The sequence below is a fragment of the Eriocheir sinensis genome, chromosome 63 (genome assembly GCF_024679095.1).
Source record: "Eriocheir sinensis breed Jianghai 21 chromosome 63, ASM2467909v1, whole genome shotgun sequence".
NCBI classification, from domain to species: domain Eukaryota; kingdom Metazoa; phylum Arthropoda; class Malacostraca; order Decapoda; family Varunidae; genus Eriocheir; species Eriocheir sinensis.
In genome coordinates, this window is record NC_066571.1 from 4,923,283 (window position 1) to 4,940,782 (window position 17,500).

The following is a 17,500-nucleotide window of genomic DNA, read 5'->3' on the forward strand; positions in this document are numbered from 1 at the left end:
AGCGCGGGTGTCCACAATAAGGGACATGGCATTTTTTTAATGAACGCGCCGCCAGATTTGATTAGTTTGTCGTCAAGTACAGTAAACATGCCGTTTTTAAGCTTTATATGGGTATGGTACACAGAAGCTGTAAAAAAGTGATGCTTTTTATTGCTAAATAATAGAAAATAAGAACAATAGAGGTGGGTATCTGTCTATAATAATATGTTTTCATAGTTCCTACTTCATAACTCTGTACTCGTTCTACCAATGCTTATATGGTGTTCAAATTAACGTCAAAGGACAGCTAAGGAAAAGGACTTTACAATGATACCTCATTCAGCAACGTTAGCTCAGTAAGAGAGAAGATACTTGAGGTTGAAGTGAGGTGTGTTTTTGAGTGAATATGCCCGCGTGGCAGGCCAGGCGCGGCAAAATCTAGCCCGCGCTTGAAGTGTTAATAACTTTTTTTTTTCACTTCTTCACTTGTTTCTTCCTTTTCCCTTCATGTTCTTTCTCTTTCTGACCTTTTCCCTGATGTGCTTCCGTCCCTTACCCCCTTCCCTTAAATGTTCCCTATTTCTTACCTTTTTCCCCTCTCTTTTTCCCCTCCTTCCCCCTTACCTCTGCCTTACCTGTCCCTTCCCTTCTTTTCATCCCTCATCTCCCCTTGATTTTCTTTCCTCTGTCTCTTCCCTTAACCCATCACCTCCACATTCACTCAACTCATCATTCTCTCTATTTTGTTTCATCTGCTCAGTGTCTCCCTTTTATCCCATACCCTGTTCTTTCCCTTCCATTATACCACTTCCTGAATCACTCCTTTTATCTTCCTTCCTCTGTCCCTTTCCTTGAACTCTCGCCTCCACATTCACTTAATTCATCATTCTCTTTTATTTTATTCACTTATTTTTCATTCACTTTATTATCTTTCGTTCACTATTATATTTCATTCCCTTTTTATTTTACTTCAGCCTCTTTATTCATCAGTCTATTTTATTTCATCTGCCCAGTATTTCCCTTTTATCCCATACGTTGTTCATTCCCTTCTATTTCCCCTTTCCTTCGTCACTTCTTCTAATCTCCTTACTTTCCTTATCATCACCTGTCCCATCACTCCCTTCACTCTCTCACCTGTTCGTCTCTCGGCCACGTCGGTGAGGGTGAAGGCGGTGAAGATGTAAGGCTGCGAGCGACCCATGGCGTTGACGGCGAAGATCTTGAGGGTGTAGCGCGTTCCGGGACGAAGGCCGCTCACCTGGGGGCGCAGAGAGGACAGGTGAGGTGATTGGGCCGGTGGTGTGCTTATGGAAAGATGGCGGAAAGCAGAATATAGGTTGGAACACAGGTAAGAATGAGGACTAAAAAAATAAGTAAACAAAGGTGAAAAGGTGTTTAAGTGATGGAATAAAGTATAGGAAGGGAGTTTAGAAGCAAGGGAGTAAAAGGGAGGAAGCAGATAAGAGGGAAGCAATGGTGTTTTTTTACAGTAATGAAAGAAGCTCAAGGGCATAGAAAAAAAAGTAACAATAAGATAAAAACTCCGATAATTACTGCCCCAATGAGAAAGAGTTTTAGAAGAATGGCCAAAAGAGAGTTTAAAGAAGGGTAAAGGGAAGGTGACCACAGTTAGGCGTTTAAGGGAAAGTGTGTGTTTAGAATGAAAGGAAGGTGAGGGCAGGAGGTGAGGTGAGTTTGTGATATGTAATGAGGAGAAGTAGGGAGGGTAAAGAAAGAGAAAATCAGGTAAAAAGAAATTAGGTAAAAAAGTGGAGGAAAAACAGACATTGACAATAGAGAAGGAAGATAAGGAGAAGGAGAAGAAAGAGAAAGAGGAGGGATGAAGAATTGATGGGAGGGAAAGAGGTATGTGTAGTTAATTAGGCAGTTGGGTTTTGGATGGGGTGGGAAAGGTGTCTGTTAAGTAAGGGATTGTATGGGGATAGAATGGGAGAGAGTGGGTGGGTGCGTGGGTGAAAAGGTGGTAAGTGTGATGGGACTGGGTTTGGATGGGGAGGGAAAGGTGTGAGTGTGTGTGTGGGGGGGGTCTGTTAGGTAAGGGATTGAGTGGGAATAGAAGGGGAGAGGATAATGTGTGGGAAAGTTATTGTGAGAGGTAATGGTGAGGTGATGTGATTGGTTTTGGATGAGGTGTGAAAGGCATGTAAATGGGAGTGCGTATATGTGTTATTTTTGTGTATGTCTATGTGTGTTTTTCTATTTATTTTTCTGTTTTTTCATTTTTCATTTACTCAGTTTTATTTATCTACTTATCCTCTTATTTGTGCGTGTAAAAAAGGGATTGGATGGACATAGAAGAGGGAGAATGATAGATGAGGATGGGAATATAAAGTAGACAGGGGTAGAAAAGGAAAGGAAAAGAAGGGAAACAAAAGGGGAAGCGAAAAAAACGAAACAAGGGAAAGAGAGAAAGGAAAGGAAAAGGAAAGGAAAGGGTGAAGGAAAAGGTTGGCTAGAAGAAGAGAGGGAAAGGGAAAAGATAGAGAAGAAGAGAGATGTGAAGGGAAAGAAAAGGGAACAAAAAAGGAGAGTAGGAAGGCGAACAAGAGGGGAGGAAATAAAAGGATGGAGGAACATGATCGAAAAGAGGGAGGGGAGGAGGAAGGGGAGGCAAATATAGGGAGAAGAGGGAGGGAGAGGAGAAACGTGGGGAGAGTGATAAGAGGGGATGAATCAGCAGGAAGGAGGAGGAAGAGGAGGAAGAGGAGGGGGAATAGTGGAGGAAGAAAAGGAGAGAATAAGGTTAGGGCAGGGAGGAGGATGGGTGTGGCATGGGAGGGAAGGAGGAAGAAGAGAGGAGGAGAGGGGAGGGGAAGAGAGGGGAGTATAGGAGAGAAAATTGGTGAAGTCGGAGAGAAGAAGAGGAAGAAGAAGAGAAGGAGGAGGAAGAGAAGTAAGGACAGAACGAAGGAGAATCAGGAACGGTAGAGAAAGAGAAAACCAGGTAAAGAGAAAAGAGATAAAAAAGGGAGATGAAAAATAGACAGACAAAAGAAGAAAAAGATGGAGGAAGAATTGATGGGAGGGAAAGAATGAGAGATACAGTAGAGAGGGGAGAGGGGAGAAGAAACGAAAAATAAAGGAAATGCTGAGAGAGAAAGAAAGAGGGAGAGAAAAAGCGAGATTAACAGAAAGTAGAAAAAAAGGGAGAGAGAGGAATAAACGTTTGTCAGGAAGAGAAATACTGAGGTAGGAAGAATAGAGCAAAAGGGGGAATAGAAGAGGCATGAAGAGGGAAGAGAATGAGACAAATTAAAACTAGGAAACAAAGGGATAATACAAGGAATAAAGGAAAGAATAAAAGATGAAAAAAGTATAAAGAATAAGGGATAGAAGAGGGGTAGTGAAGAAGGAAGAGGAGGAGGAGGAGGAGGAGGAGGAGGAGGGTGCGAGGAAAATACATAGATGCAAAGATAAATAAGAAAAGAATGAAAATAATGAAAAAAATGGAAACGAAAAGAAATGCAGAAGTAGAAGAGTAAGAAGGTGTGGGAAAAGAAAGAGAGGGAAGGGAAGGGAAGTAAACAAATAGAGGAAGGGAAAAGGAAGAGGAAAAAACAAAGATGCAAAGAAAAAGAAGAAAAGTAGAAAAAAAGGGAAATGAAAAGAAATGGAAAAGAAAACATGACGTAGAAAGAGGAGGAAAGAAGAGGAAAAACAGGAGGAGAGGAAAAAGAAAGGAAGTAAACAAATAAAGGAAGGAGAGAGGAAGAGGAAAAAACATAGATGAAAAGAAAAAGAAGAAAAGTAGGAAAAATAAAAAAAGGAAACGAAAAGAAATGAAGGAGAAAAGAAGGGAATGAGAAGGAGGAGGAGGAGAGGGAAGGGAGAGAGAGTAAACAAAGAAGGAAAAGGAAAGGAAGAGGAAAAAATATATACAAAGAAAAAGAAGAGAAGTAGGAAAAACTAAAGAAAAGAGAAGAAAATATGGCGTAGAAAGAGTAAGAAGGAGGAAGAGGAAGACGAAGAGTAGGGTAGGGAAGGGGAGTAAACAAAAGAAGGAAAAGGAAAGGAAGAGAAGAAAAAAACAGATGCAAAGAAAAAGAACAAAAATAGAAAAAAAAGAGAGAAGGAAATATGAAATAGAAAGAGTAAGAAGGAGGAAGAGGAAGAGGAGGAGGAGGAGAGGGAAGGGAGAGAGAGTAAACAAATAAAGGAAGGGGAAAGGAAGAGGAAAAACAGATGCAAAGAAAAAGAAGAAAAGTAGGAAAAACTAAAGAAAAGGGAAGAAAATATGAAATAAAAAGAGTAAGAAGAAGGAAGAGGAAGAGGAAGAGAAGGAGGGGAGGGAGGGGAAGGGGAGTAAGGAAATAAAGGAAGGGGAAACAAAGAGGAAAAAACAGATGCAAGGAAAAAGAAGAAAAGTAGGAAAAACTAAAGAAAAGGGAAGAAAATATGAAATAGAAAGAGTAAGAAGAAGGAAGAGGAGGAGGAGGAGGAGGAGATGGAAGGGAAGAGGAGTTAACTAATAAAGGAAGGAGAGAGGAAGAGGAAAAACAGATGCAAAGAAAAAGAAGAAAAGTAGGAAAAACTAAAGAAAAGGGAAGAAAATATGAAATAGAAAGAGTAAGAAGAAGGAAGAGGAAGAGGAGGAGAGGGAAGGGAGGCGGAGTAAACAAAAGGAGAAAGGAGATGAAGGGGTAGCCTACATAATTGATATATATTTACAAAGAGAAAACGACTCATAATGTTGTTTACCGAAGCGACGGCGATGTAGAAAAAAATACATATACATAGATGGCGCCGAAAACAAACAAACAAACAAACAAGAAAGAGTAAACAAGGTAAGGTCTTTGTGGAGAAAAATGGCCTAAGTAAAATGTACAGAAAAAGTCTACGGTGATATAACCCACTTTTTCTTTACTTTTTTTTGAGAGAGAGAGAGAGAGAGAGAGAGAGAGAGAGAGAGAGAGCGTACTTAGATGATATAGGTCACTTCTCTCTCTTCCCCCATCAAAAGGGCTCAAGTAGCTTCTTTAACTCGGCTTCTCGTCTCTACTTTGGGAAAACGGTGTTGACAGGATTCGAACCAAGGAAAAACTTTAAAGACTGGGTTGACGGGGCACAGGTAAGCTTCCTAATGAGCCCCGCAGCCAGGTGAGCTCAAGGGAGGATAATTAATAAAGCTAAACACTGGGATTAAATTGAAGTTCTCTTGAAGGAAGTAATGGGAAGGACTTTATTGTTATAGCTCTTTGGTGTGTGAGTGTGTGGGGGGGGAGGGGGTTTTGTGTGTGTGTGTGTGTGTGTGTGTGTGTGTGTGTGTGTGTGTGTGTGTGTGTGTGTGTGTGTGTGTGTGTGTGTGTGTGTGTGTTGAAATAGTAAGATACTCTCTCTCTCTCTCTCTGTAATTCACTTTCTTTGCTCTATATTTGTTTCTCGTTCCATTTGTCTTTCTCTCCACTTCTCGTTCTCCATCTTTCTTCGTTTGTTGTTTTCCTTCCTGCCTCTTTCCCCTCCCTTCTTCCTCTCCCTCCATCTGTGTGTGTGTGTGTGTGTGTGTGTGTGTGTGTGTGTGTGTGTGTGTGTGTGTGTGTGTGTGTGTGTGTGTGTGTGTTGGTCATGGTGGTGGGATTTTAGTTACTCGAAGCGACATTAAAGAGAAACATGCACCCTTCTCTTCTCTCTCTCTCTCTCTCTCTCTCACACACACACACACACACACACACACACACACACACACACACACACACAAGACCGTCCCACAAGCCTGAATAAATACTGAGCTTACACACAAACCAACTCCAGGTACATAAACGTTACAATGCCCGCAGCCCCCCGATCTCTCTCTCTCTCTCTCTCTCTCTCTCTCTCACACATGCATATTCTTTAATCTTCTAATTCTTCAACTCTTTGTGTTCTCTTTCTGACTCTTTATTACTATTTCCTCTCTTTCTTTCTTTCTTCTCTCTCCTTTTTCTCTCTTTCTAGCCTTTTTTTTCTCTTCCATTACTACCTTCTCTTATTTTCTATCTACTCTTTTTTTTCTCTTTCTATTCTTTTACTTATCTTCCATCTTCCTCACTTCTCCTACTCTTCTCATTCATCAACTCTCATCTCTCCTTTATTTCTCCCTCTCACGCTTATCCTCTCTATCTCTTTCCCATTACCTGTAGCAGCGGCGAGTCACTGGTGTCCGTCGCCCGCACCACGCCGTCATCCCAGGCCTCCAACAGGAAGCTCTGGTCCACGCCGCCGCTGTAGCCGGGCTCGCAGGACACTGACACGCTGTTCTCCGTCTCGTTGAAGGCCAGACACGAGCTCGGGACGTCTGGTTTGCCCGCGGGGAAGACGGTGAAGGTGCAAGGCGTGCGCTGCGTCCCCACGGCGTTTGTGGCCCAGCAGAGCAGCGTTCCATAGTCCAGGTCGCTCACGGGGGAGTATCGAAGGTCGGAGCGCTGGGACTTGCTGTGTTTGGGAAGGAAGGAAGGTCAGGTTTAATGATAAGGTGTGGTATTTCGATGCGCTGATGGTATAACGGTAGGAGAGGTAGGAAAGGTGATTGTGTGAAAGGAAAAATGGTTGTGATTAATTTCCGTAATACGTTAAAAAATAAAAGTAGATAGGAAGAACAGATACCATGATACCTGATGGTCTATAGCGATATATCTGTTGGGCTACTGCTACTGTTGATAGACTACGCGTGGTGGCTCAGGGAAGAATAGATGGAAATAAGAATAGATAGTCCCAGCCCACCTTTCCCTCCGGCAACGTGGCGGCAAGAAACAGATACAAACAAACACCACATCCTTTATAGTAAGTAGGTCACAGAAATCTTACAGGATAAAAACAAATAAATGGCTGAGAAGTTTATGTTTTAACGAAATAAATGTTGTAAGTAGAAGATAAAAGAGATTGTAAGAAAAGGATGGTAGGATTTAGTGTTTGTTTGTTATAAATAAACGAGGGATGGAAAGATGTGTTGAGAGGGAAAAAAAGTATGCGAAGTTTGTTGTTTTGAAGAGATGAAGGAGAAAGTAAAGAGTAATGCGGTTGAAAGGTGAAAAAAAAGTCCTTCAAATTTGTTTAGATATGTTACAGATAAAAGTAATGAAGTAATAATGTTAAAGAAGAAAAGCGTAGTAACATTCGTTGCCTTGATATGACTTTATACATCAAATGAAAACCTATCAGAGGAAGAGGTAAAAAAAACGTTAGAATAAACAAAGAAATAGAAAAGAAATGAAGAAACCAAAGAGCCATTCCTTGCTTCTGCTCGTAAATGGCTTGAATAAAACAGTTTACCTTAAAAAATAGTCCTCAAGCGCCGGGGGGAACTAAATGCAATTGAGTGTTAAGTGAAGTAAGAAGAGACTCCGCACCGTTGTTCCTTCTTGCGCCCGGGAAAATATAATAAAGGAAACAAAACGATACAGAGAATAAACTGTGCGTGTCTCCTTGCTGTGTAATTTGAAAGCGAGTAACGTTTATTTAGTGGCAAGTGAATGAAACAAAAATAAAACAAAAGAATAATGAAATAACAAAAAATGACAAAGAAAGAAAAGTAAATTAGAAGAAACTTAAGGGATGTATTTTATGTGTCTTATCGAGTAAAATATTTTAGTACAAAGAGATTAAGCTCAGATTTAGAACAATGTTGATTAAGTGAGAAGTGAATGAGACAATACCATAAAATAAAAGGAGGGAGGAGAGAGAAAAATAAAAGGAATAGGGTAAAGAAACTGTGTCTTCTCCACGGAAAATTAAGTGATAAGCGAACGAGGTGATAACAGTAATCGTTTAAAGATGCAGCAATAGGGAATTAAGATGGAAAAAGAGTAACAGATTGAGTGAACGAGGGAAAGATAACTGAAAATACTGCATTAGGGAATAAAAAAAGCGAAAGACGAAAGTAATAAAAAAATAATTAACTTCTTTCGTATTGTTGTATTGTATTGTTTGTGAATGCGGGAATAGAAATTTAATAAGCTGGAACAGAGAGAGAAAGGTAAGGAGACGAAACGTAGAAGGGAAAGAATTAATAAAAAGTGGATGGAAATACAAAATAACTGTTCTTTCGAGTATAATCATAAAGTAAGTCATGTGAAAGCGGTTTGTGAATGCGGGAATAGTAATTTAATAAGCTGGAATAGTGAGAGAAAGGTAAGGAAACAAAACGTAGAAGGAAAAAAATAAAAAAATAAATAACTGTTTGTGTGTTCTCTGGAGTGTAATCTTCAAGAGAGTCAAGTGTAAGTGGTTTGTGAATGTGGGAATAACAATTTAATACAATTCAATAAAGGAAGAAAAACAAAGAAAAAGTGGATGGAAATACAAAATAACTGTTCTTTCGAGTATAATCATAAAGAAAGTCATGTGAAAGCGGTTTGTGAGTGCGGGAATAACAAGTTAACAAGCTGGAACAGAGAGAGAGAGGCAAGAAAACGAGAATTAGAAGGAAACAAATGAAAAAAATAACTGTTTGTGTGTTCTCTGGAGTGTAATCTTTAAGAGTCACGAGTAAGTGGTTCTTGAATGCGGTTATAACAATATGATACGATGCAACAGAGGAAGAAAAGCAAAGAAAAGAAAACGAGAAAGAAAAGAATGACAATAGAGTTCTCTCGCGTGTAATCTTAAAGAGACAAACTTATAAGTGGCTTAGGAGTGTGAGAATGAAAACTTAAGATTATGCGGCAGAGAAGAGCAAGGAATGAAAAATGGAAAAAATATAGAATGAAGAAAGTCGCAATTAGAGAAGAAATATAGGAAAGAGGTTTATTTTGCGTTTGCCGGAGAATGAAAACTTAAGATTATGTGGCAGAGAAGAGCAAGGAATGAAAAATGGAAAAATATAGAATGAAAAAAGTCGCAATTAGAGAAGAAATATAGGAAAAAAGTTTATTTCGCGTTTGCCGGAGGATAATTGTGCAAAGATAAATGTCTACGTGGGAATGAACGTGATAATTTAAAGGTAACATAGCGCAGCGAAGCAAGGAAGGAGAAAAATAGAACAATGGCATAAATAAACTGTTGCAATTGAGACTAAGTAGGGAAGACGCAGCGTTGGCAAATTATCGTACTCAACATTATATTTATCATTTTTAAGCCTCAAATTATCGTACTCAACATTATATTTATCATTTTTAAACCTCAAATTCTCGTACCTACACACATAACAACAGAAGATTAAAGTGGGCGTTAAGACTGTTATTTATTGATGATTTTCGTGTTTTTTTGGGTATAGTTATTAGTCAAAAACTACGAAAATGCGATGCGTTGAGTACGGTAATTTGGCAACGCTTGTAAGAAGAGAAGTAGGTGGTCATGTGTTCTCAGAGGGGATTCATATAGATAAGTCTTTAAGTGTTAGTTGAATGAAGAAAAAGTAATCTTAAAACACTACAAAAATGAAGAAAATAAGGAAAAAATACAAAAAAATTAGTTCATTTATAAAGATTATGTGTTTTCTGTCCTATGAAAATACTGTAAGACATATGCAAAGAAAAAAAACAATAAAACCAGAAAACGACCGTGAAGACAAAGAATGGAAGGACAGAAAGGAAAGCAACCACAAGAAATTAGAATATAACTAAAGAATATGTGAGTTTGCCCTCTAATGTAAGGTGTAACAAAAAATGGGGAAAGACGAGATAATACGACAAAACTTTAGTGAAAACAAAGAATGAAGAACAGAAACAGAATGTAAAGTGAAAAGTGCACGAAAAGATGGAAAGGATAAAAAGTGAAACGGTAAAATAGGAGAAAAAGAACCACGAAAAAATAAAAGTAAAGGAAAAATAGTTATATGTCCCCTCGTCTTAATAAGGGAAGGAAAAATGAAAAGATAGAACGGAGAGAAGTGAAAAAAATGAAAAGGAGAAAAGGAAACGAGTGAAAATAGGAATAAGGGAAAGAAAAATCTGCGCACTTCGTCTAAAAAAAAGTGAAAAGGTGAAAGTAAAGTTAAAAAGATGAAAAGGAGAAAATTAAACGAGTGAAAATAAAAATAAAGGAAAATAAAGTTCTGTGTCCCCTCGTCTAAAAAAAAAGAGGAAAGACTGAAAAGGTGAAAGTAAAGTTAAAAAAAGATGAAAAGGAGAAATAGAAAAACATAAATACGAGAATAAAGGAAAAAAAAATCTTCGGCTCTCATCTCTTCTGCTCACGGCGACACACACACACACACACACACACACACACACACACATAAGTGGTGACGGCGGCGCGGGAACAACAACAATAATAATCTCGGCTACACCCGGGAGGAGCAATGCAAGCGGGAGAATTGGAATAAAGACTTGCGTTATGGCGTGAGACTAAACGTGGGTGTCGCGGCGCGCTCGGAAAACAGGAGATGATAGTACCGGAGGAGGAGAGAATGGGAAAATACACATTCTAATAGTAAATAAAGAGAGAAAAGATGAAAAATACACATTCTAATAGTAAATAAAAGAGAAAAGATGAAAAATACACATTCTAATAGTAAGGAAAAGGAGAGAAGGGAAAAATACACATTCTAACAGTAAGAAAAAGGAGAGAAGGGAAAACTACACATTCTAACAGTAAGAAAAAGGAGAGAATGGGAAAACTACACATTCTAACAGTAAGAAAAAGGAGAGAAGGGAAAACTACACATTCTAACAGTAAGGAAAAGGAGAGAATGGGAAAACTACACATTCTAATAATGAAAATAAATGTAGGGAAAATACACTAGATTTTATTATTAAGGAAAAGGAAAGAAGGGAAAAATACGTACACATTCTAATTGCAAGGAAAAGGAAAGGAGGAAAAAAATACACAATCTACTCGTAATGGTAAGGAAAAGGAAAGAAGGGAAAAAAATACATATTCTATCAGTGCAGGAATAAGAAAGAATGTGAAAAATAAAAGAGGAAAGAAGGAAAAACAACACATCTTCTAATTGTGCAGGAAAAGGAAAGAAAGATAAAATACATATTCTAATAGAGGAGGAATAGGAATAAATGGGGAAAATAAAACAGGAAAGAAGGAAAAACAATACATATTCTAATTGTGCAGGAAAAGGAAAGAAGGGTAAAATACATATTAAAGAATTACAGAAAAAAAGAAGGAAGAAAATACATGTTGGTACTCGTAGAGGAAAGCAGGGGAAAACACGTATTTTTGAAGTGCAGGAAAAAATAATTAAAAGGGAAAATAAAAGACTAATAGCAGCTGAATATGAATTGGAATTGGGAAATGAATGAACACAGAAACTAACCGTGTCTCTCGCAGTGCTCTTAGAAAACGGGACATTCTAGTGCAGGAAAAGGAAAGAAGGGAAACTATATCACTGAAAGCTGCAGGCGATGAATAGGGAATGGGAAATGAAATAATAGAGAAGCTAAGTATGAGCTGTGTAAAGACTCCTGTGTTTGAAGTGACTAAGGGATTTGAAAGTTATTGACAGACTTGAAAATTATCTTGACGAAAATAGTCTATAGATGAAAATATTCTATAAATGAGAAAAAATCAATAGCCAAAAAGTTTACAGATTCGTATGTTTGAAGGACTTAAAAGAAACGAAAATAACTAGTATATTAGATTAACAACAAAACAAAAAAATAAAGAAGAAAAACGGGAATGAGTGAACAGAAGTGCTAGCATATGAAATCCACAAGAGAGGGGGAAACATGCAGAACTTCAGAAGATATAAATGAAAAAGGGAAATGAATTAAAACAAAACCCTAAAAATTAAAAGTCGATGCACTCCTGTCAGAATATAAATGGAGAGGCGACAGGAAATTGGAGAGGAAACAGATTTAAAAGCCACATGTGCAAAAATGAAGTTATCTATAAATTCCTGCGTTTGAATGAATTTGGACGATGGGGAAAAAGTATCCTTCATAGAAACCGAAAAAAGCGCCATAAAGGGACCGACATGTTTGAATGAGAATTGGAAAAAAATATCAAGTGGAGGGAGAAAAAATAATCGTTTAAATGCTTTCGAAAGGAATTCAAATGACCGAGTAAGATATGGGAAATCATATTGAAATTAAATGAGAAAATAATTTAAGAAGTGAAAACAAAACATTTCATAATAAACATACTTCATATACGTCCTGAAATGTTTGAATGAGAAAATGGAAAATGTAAGAAAATTAAAAGACATGAATACATAGATATAATACTTAAGAACGTATAACCAATCGCAAAAAATGTTTAATATGAGGATTAAAATATTTGAACAAGGAATGACAAAAATATGAAAGTGAAAATTATCTGAATAAACTAAAATAAATGGATTGAAATATTTGAACAAGGAATTACAAAAATATAAAAGTGAAAAGTATCTGAATAAACTAAAGTAACTGGATTGAAATATTTGGATGTGAAACGACGAAAAAGCTCAAACGAAACGAATCTGAACAAACTAAAAAATGAATTGAAATATTTAAATGTGAGGCGAGAAAAATACTAAAAAAAAAAAAAAAACCCCGAGATAGTGAAATTGTAGGAGAAAATGACTGGCTAAATTAACTCTTTACAATTTGCATCAATGAGTTAAAATGATGCGTTGATCTAGCGATTAAACCATTCCTTTTTGCCAGCACCGACAACGTCCACAAACCCACAAATCATTCTGTGTGAGAGCAAATCATCGGAAGAGTGCAAAATGTTTTAACCTTTGCCTATAACACGATTCTGGCCTCTTCCCGGAACCAGGTTTTCATGGAAGCTAAAAACAACAACAACAACAAAAATAACAACAACAACAATAACGAATAAATGCAAGAGGAAAGAAGAGCCAAATTAAGAGAGCCCAACAATAAGACTGTAAAAACGAAAGACTAAGATTGTAAAATATATAAGAAAATAAGTTGAGTATGAGAAGAGAGTGAATAGGAAAGGAAAAGAAAACTGAGTAAAGACGAAAATAAGTGAAACTGATAAAGAATAACAGACATTGAAGAGAACAAAGATGAAAAATTAAAGGAAAACGTAGGAGAGAAAAAGAAAACTGAGTAAATAAAGACGAAAATAAGTGAAATTGAAAAATAATAACAGACATATTGAAGAGAACAAAGATGAAATATTGAAGGAAATACTGAATAAATGAAAAGAAGTTTGAAGAAAAAGGTAATACAACTAAAATAAACTAAGGAAAAAAAAACAGGTAAAATGGCAAAAAATATATATAGAGAAAGATATGAAAAAGAGAGAAGAAAATGAGCAGAAACATTAAAACCTGAAAAAATTAGACTTGAGGAAGATAAAAGAAAAGAAGGAAAGTACGAATAAACGAGGAGACAAAAAAGAAAAAAAAGAAAACATAGAATAATAAAAAAATAACGATAACGGACCGAACAAAATTATAGACGAAAAAAAGAAAAAAAGGAAAAAACGTTGAACCCCCACCCAAAAAAAAGAAGGGAAAGGCGAGCAAAATGAAAAGAAAAAAAAACAAAAATACGAAAATGAAAAAAAATAAATATAGAGAAAAATATAAACCAGTAAATAATAATGAGAAATAAAAATATACTGAACAAAATAATATTCAGGTCAGGTTAAGATGTTCCCCCCAAGCACATGACAGAGAGCAGGCAGCAGTAAGTCTCAGGCCAGACGGACATTACTTTGTTAGATAGAAAGTCTCGCTCCGGAGAAAAAATACAAATAAATTCCCAGAGGACGAGACAGCGACAATTACCTCGGTCATAGATTGTTAGTGTGTGTGGTTGCTGGAAGAGGAGGAGGGGGAAAAGGAGGGGGAAGAGGAGGAGGAGGAGGAGGAGGAGGTGGTCGAATGAATGAATGAAGGAATGAATAATAGAAGATGTGAGCTTTGGCGTCCCAACCACACTATGAATGAGGAGGAGGAGGAAAAAGAGGAGAAGGAGGAGGAGGAGAAGGAGGAGGACAAGGAGAAGGAGAAGGAGAAGGAACACGAACAGAAGCAGAAGCAGGAGGAGAAAGAAGAATAAAAAAAAGCATAGTAACACAACTAAGAAAAATGGAAAGAATGAAATTAAAAAAAAAAAAAAAACAGAAGTAGGAGGGTAAGGAGAAAGCTGAACAAGAGAAACAGGAGGAGGAGAAGAGGTAGAAGAAGGAAGAGGAAAAGTAGGACATCACATACAGACACAAGAAAAAGAAAAGATAAAAACGAGACTAGCGACCTTGCGGCGGGCTGGTAAATACAACATGAGCCGCGGGAAAGCGAGGGATGAATTTGTTAAGCCGCGGCGAGACGAACACGGGACCCGGCGCCTTGCCCTCCTGTCTACCCCGCCTGACCCCGCCGCCTCCTCCTCCTCCTTTTCCTCGTCTTCTTTAATCTCTTCCTTTTCCTTGCATGTCCCTTACTATCTTCTCCTCCTTATCTGCCTGCCGTGTTTTATCTACTCCACCTTTTATTCCTTCTTTTCTCCCTTCTCCTCCTCCTCCTCCTTCTCCTTTTCCTCGTCTTCCTTAATCTTTTCCTTTTCCTTGCCTGTCACGTACTACCTTTTCTTCTCCTTATCTGTCTGGCCTGTTTAGTCTCCTCCTCCTTCTATTCCTCCTTTTCTTCTTTCCTTTCCTCCTCCTCCACTTCCTCGTCATTCCCCTTCTTATCTTCCTTCTTGCCTGTTCTACTTTCTTCTCCTTATCTATCTATCCTGTCTTGCCCTCTTTTTTTTAACTCTTCATCCTTATCTTCCTTGTCCTCCTCCTCATCTGCTCGCCAGTCTCCTCCTCTTCTTCCTTCTACTTGCCTGTCTGCCTGCTAGCTCGCCCCCTCCTCATCTTCCTATTCCTCTTCTTCCTTCTCATTGCCTGCTTGTTCTCCTGTTTGTTCCCTTCTGTTCTGTTCTGCCTCCTCCTCCTCCTCCTCCTCCTCCTCCTCCCCCTCATTGTATGTCTACCTGCTTCCTTCTATGTCTTGTTTTCATCTTCACCTCCATTACATCTTAATTGTTTTCCCTCCTCTTCCTTCTCCATGCTCTCGTACTCTTCCTCGTCTTAATGATTCCACTATTTTTATCTCTATTTTAGTCTTTTATTATCATTTTTGCTATTCCTCTTCCACCTCCTCGTCCGTTTCCTTAATTTCTCCTCCTTGATTTTCTCCTCTTGTTTCGTTTTTTCTTGACCACTCCACCAGCACCACCATAACCACCACCATCATCACCACCATAACCACCACCATCATCACCACCATAACCACCACCATCATCACCACCATAACCACCACCATCATCACCACCATAACCACCACCATCATCACCACCATAACCACCACCATCATCACCACCATAACCACCACCATCATCACCACCATAACCACCACCATCATCACCACCACCCCAACCACCTTCATCATCGTCACCCCCACCCCACCCATCATCACCACCACCACCCCAACTACCAGCATTACCATCACCCCCACCCTCACCACCACCACCACGACCACCACCACCACCAGGGGATAAATAAAAGATCGCCCATGAATGAAGAAAAATGGAAAAAATGTTGTCTTTGGAGTTGGTGGTGATGGTTGCGGTGGTGGAAGGGTGTGGTGACCTTTCCCATGGCTTCTGGTCTTCGCCACTTTTTTTATTACTGTTATTCTGCCACTAACACTACCTCTTCACCACCACCACCACCACCATCACCACCACAGTCACCACCATAATAAATTCCTTTCTCTATAATTAGGTGTTGTACCAATCTACTTTTTACGACCTAATAGGGACATACTTACTCACATACACATACACCCCCCGTCTCACACACACACACACACACACACACACACACACACCTGAGAATGCCTAACTAACGGAAGGTAAATTCTGCTGTAAAATATATAAAAAAAAGCAGGATTATAAAGAGCAACATCAACAGCCATATAAATTTAACACTAGTCAGGTTACTTCAATAACACTAAATCTACTGCTGCTACAACTGTTACTACTACTACTACTACTACTACTACTACTACTACTACTACTACTCTACTACTACTATTGCTACTACTATCACTACTACTACTACTACTACTACTACTGCTACTACATCTACACACACACACACACACACACACACACACACACACCAAATACATATGAAACAACAGCCCTAATCCAAAATTCCTTTTCATCTCCACCCAGTCCTCTAGCTCTCCTCCTCTCCCTTCCACCTGACCTCATCTCTTTTCTACCTCATACATAATTATCCCTCTTGTGTAGAATCTTTCATAGACGACAATCTTACCTGCCTGCCATTCCTTGCTTGGTGTCTTCTTATCTTTCACTCTCTCCTTCTCTTTCTTCAGCCTCATCCTTCCTCTTCTATAGAATTTTTAATAGAGGAACATCTTATCTTACCTGCTCTCCTGCTCGTCCCTGCTTCGTGTCTTCCTACCTTGATGTGTAAGTAACCTGCTTATAAGACAGCCGCTACACCTGGCCTACTTAGGAGCTCGTAAAGGTGACCTACTTAAGAGGAATGCAAGGAAAACAGACTCTACTTACATGTCCTCGTTCTTGATATTGTAGTGAGAGCTGTAGTGGCGGAGAGAGAGAGAGAGAGAGAGAGAGAGAGAGAGAGAGAGAGAGAGAGAGAGAGAGAGAGAGAGAGAGAGAGAGAGAGAGAGAGAGAGAGAGAGAGAGAGAGAGAGAGAGAGAGAGAGAGAGAGAGAGAGAGAGAGAGAGAGAGAGAGATATGGTTAGCTGAGAAAATTTGCTTCTACTACTACTATTACTATTACTACTACTACTACTACTACTACTACTACTACTACTACTACTACTACTATTCTAATTACCAATGCTTTATAGATAACTTGGACCAGATAAGAACTCATAATATTTATTTTTTAATCATAATCACCATCTATGTATTTCATCCCTTAACATGTTACCTTGATAAAGAAAGTAATATCAAGGAGTTAACATTTTTTTCTCTATCTTTATTTTCCTTGTTTTTTACTTTGACACTGAGACACATTCACTCTATCTCAAGGAAGAGAATTAAAAAAAAAATCAGGAGGTAAAAGTAAAAGGAGGAGGAAGAAAAAATGGAGAATGAAAAAAAAACAAAAAAAAAAACAGGACGGGATGGAAGGCAAAGTGGACAACATAGAGAAAGGAGACACAGAAGGACAGGGAGAAAAAAAAATACGTGGATGAAAGAGACGAGAAAGGGAGAGAGAAAACATTTGATATCAGAAAAGAAAAGAACTGCGGAATATACAAAAATGGGGCGAGGTAAATAAAAAAAACACAGGTGGAAGAGAGTTGTGTGTGTGTGTGTGTGTGTGTGTGTGAGAGAGAGAGAGAGAGAGAGAGAGAGAGAGAGAGAGAGAGAGAGAGAGAGAGAGAGAGAGAGAGAGAGAGAGAGAGAGAGAGAGAGAGAGAGAGAGAGAGAGAGAGAGAGAGAGAGAGAGAGAGAGAGAGAGAGAGAAATAAAGAGAAACAGCGAAAAGGAAAATATTTGTAAAAGTATTAAGTTCATAAGTGGTAGGGATACAGGAAGCAAACACACACACACACACACACACACTCACTCCCCTTCCCTTCTGTTCCCCTTCACTTCCTCCTTACACACTTCCCTC

General features: G+C 38.6%; 1 protein-coding gene across 1 annotated transcript in view; it reads right to left on the minus strand.

The window, feature by feature from the left end:
- Window positions 1-17,500, minus strand: part of LOC126986787 (nephrin-like) — a 174,033-nt gene that overhangs the window by 42,389 nt on the left and 114,144 nt on the right. Inside the window, exons 11-13 of the mRNA XM_050843158.1 lie at window positions 16,419-16,448; window positions 6,111-6,408; window positions 1,114-1,237 (exon numbers count right to left, since the gene is read on the minus strand). Coding sequence (XP_050699115.1) covers window positions 1,114-1,237; window positions 6,111-6,408; window positions 16,419-16,448 — 452 coding nt within the window. The remainder of the gene's footprint in view (window positions 1-1,113; window positions 1,238-6,110; window positions 6,409-16,418; window positions 16,449-17,500) is intronic.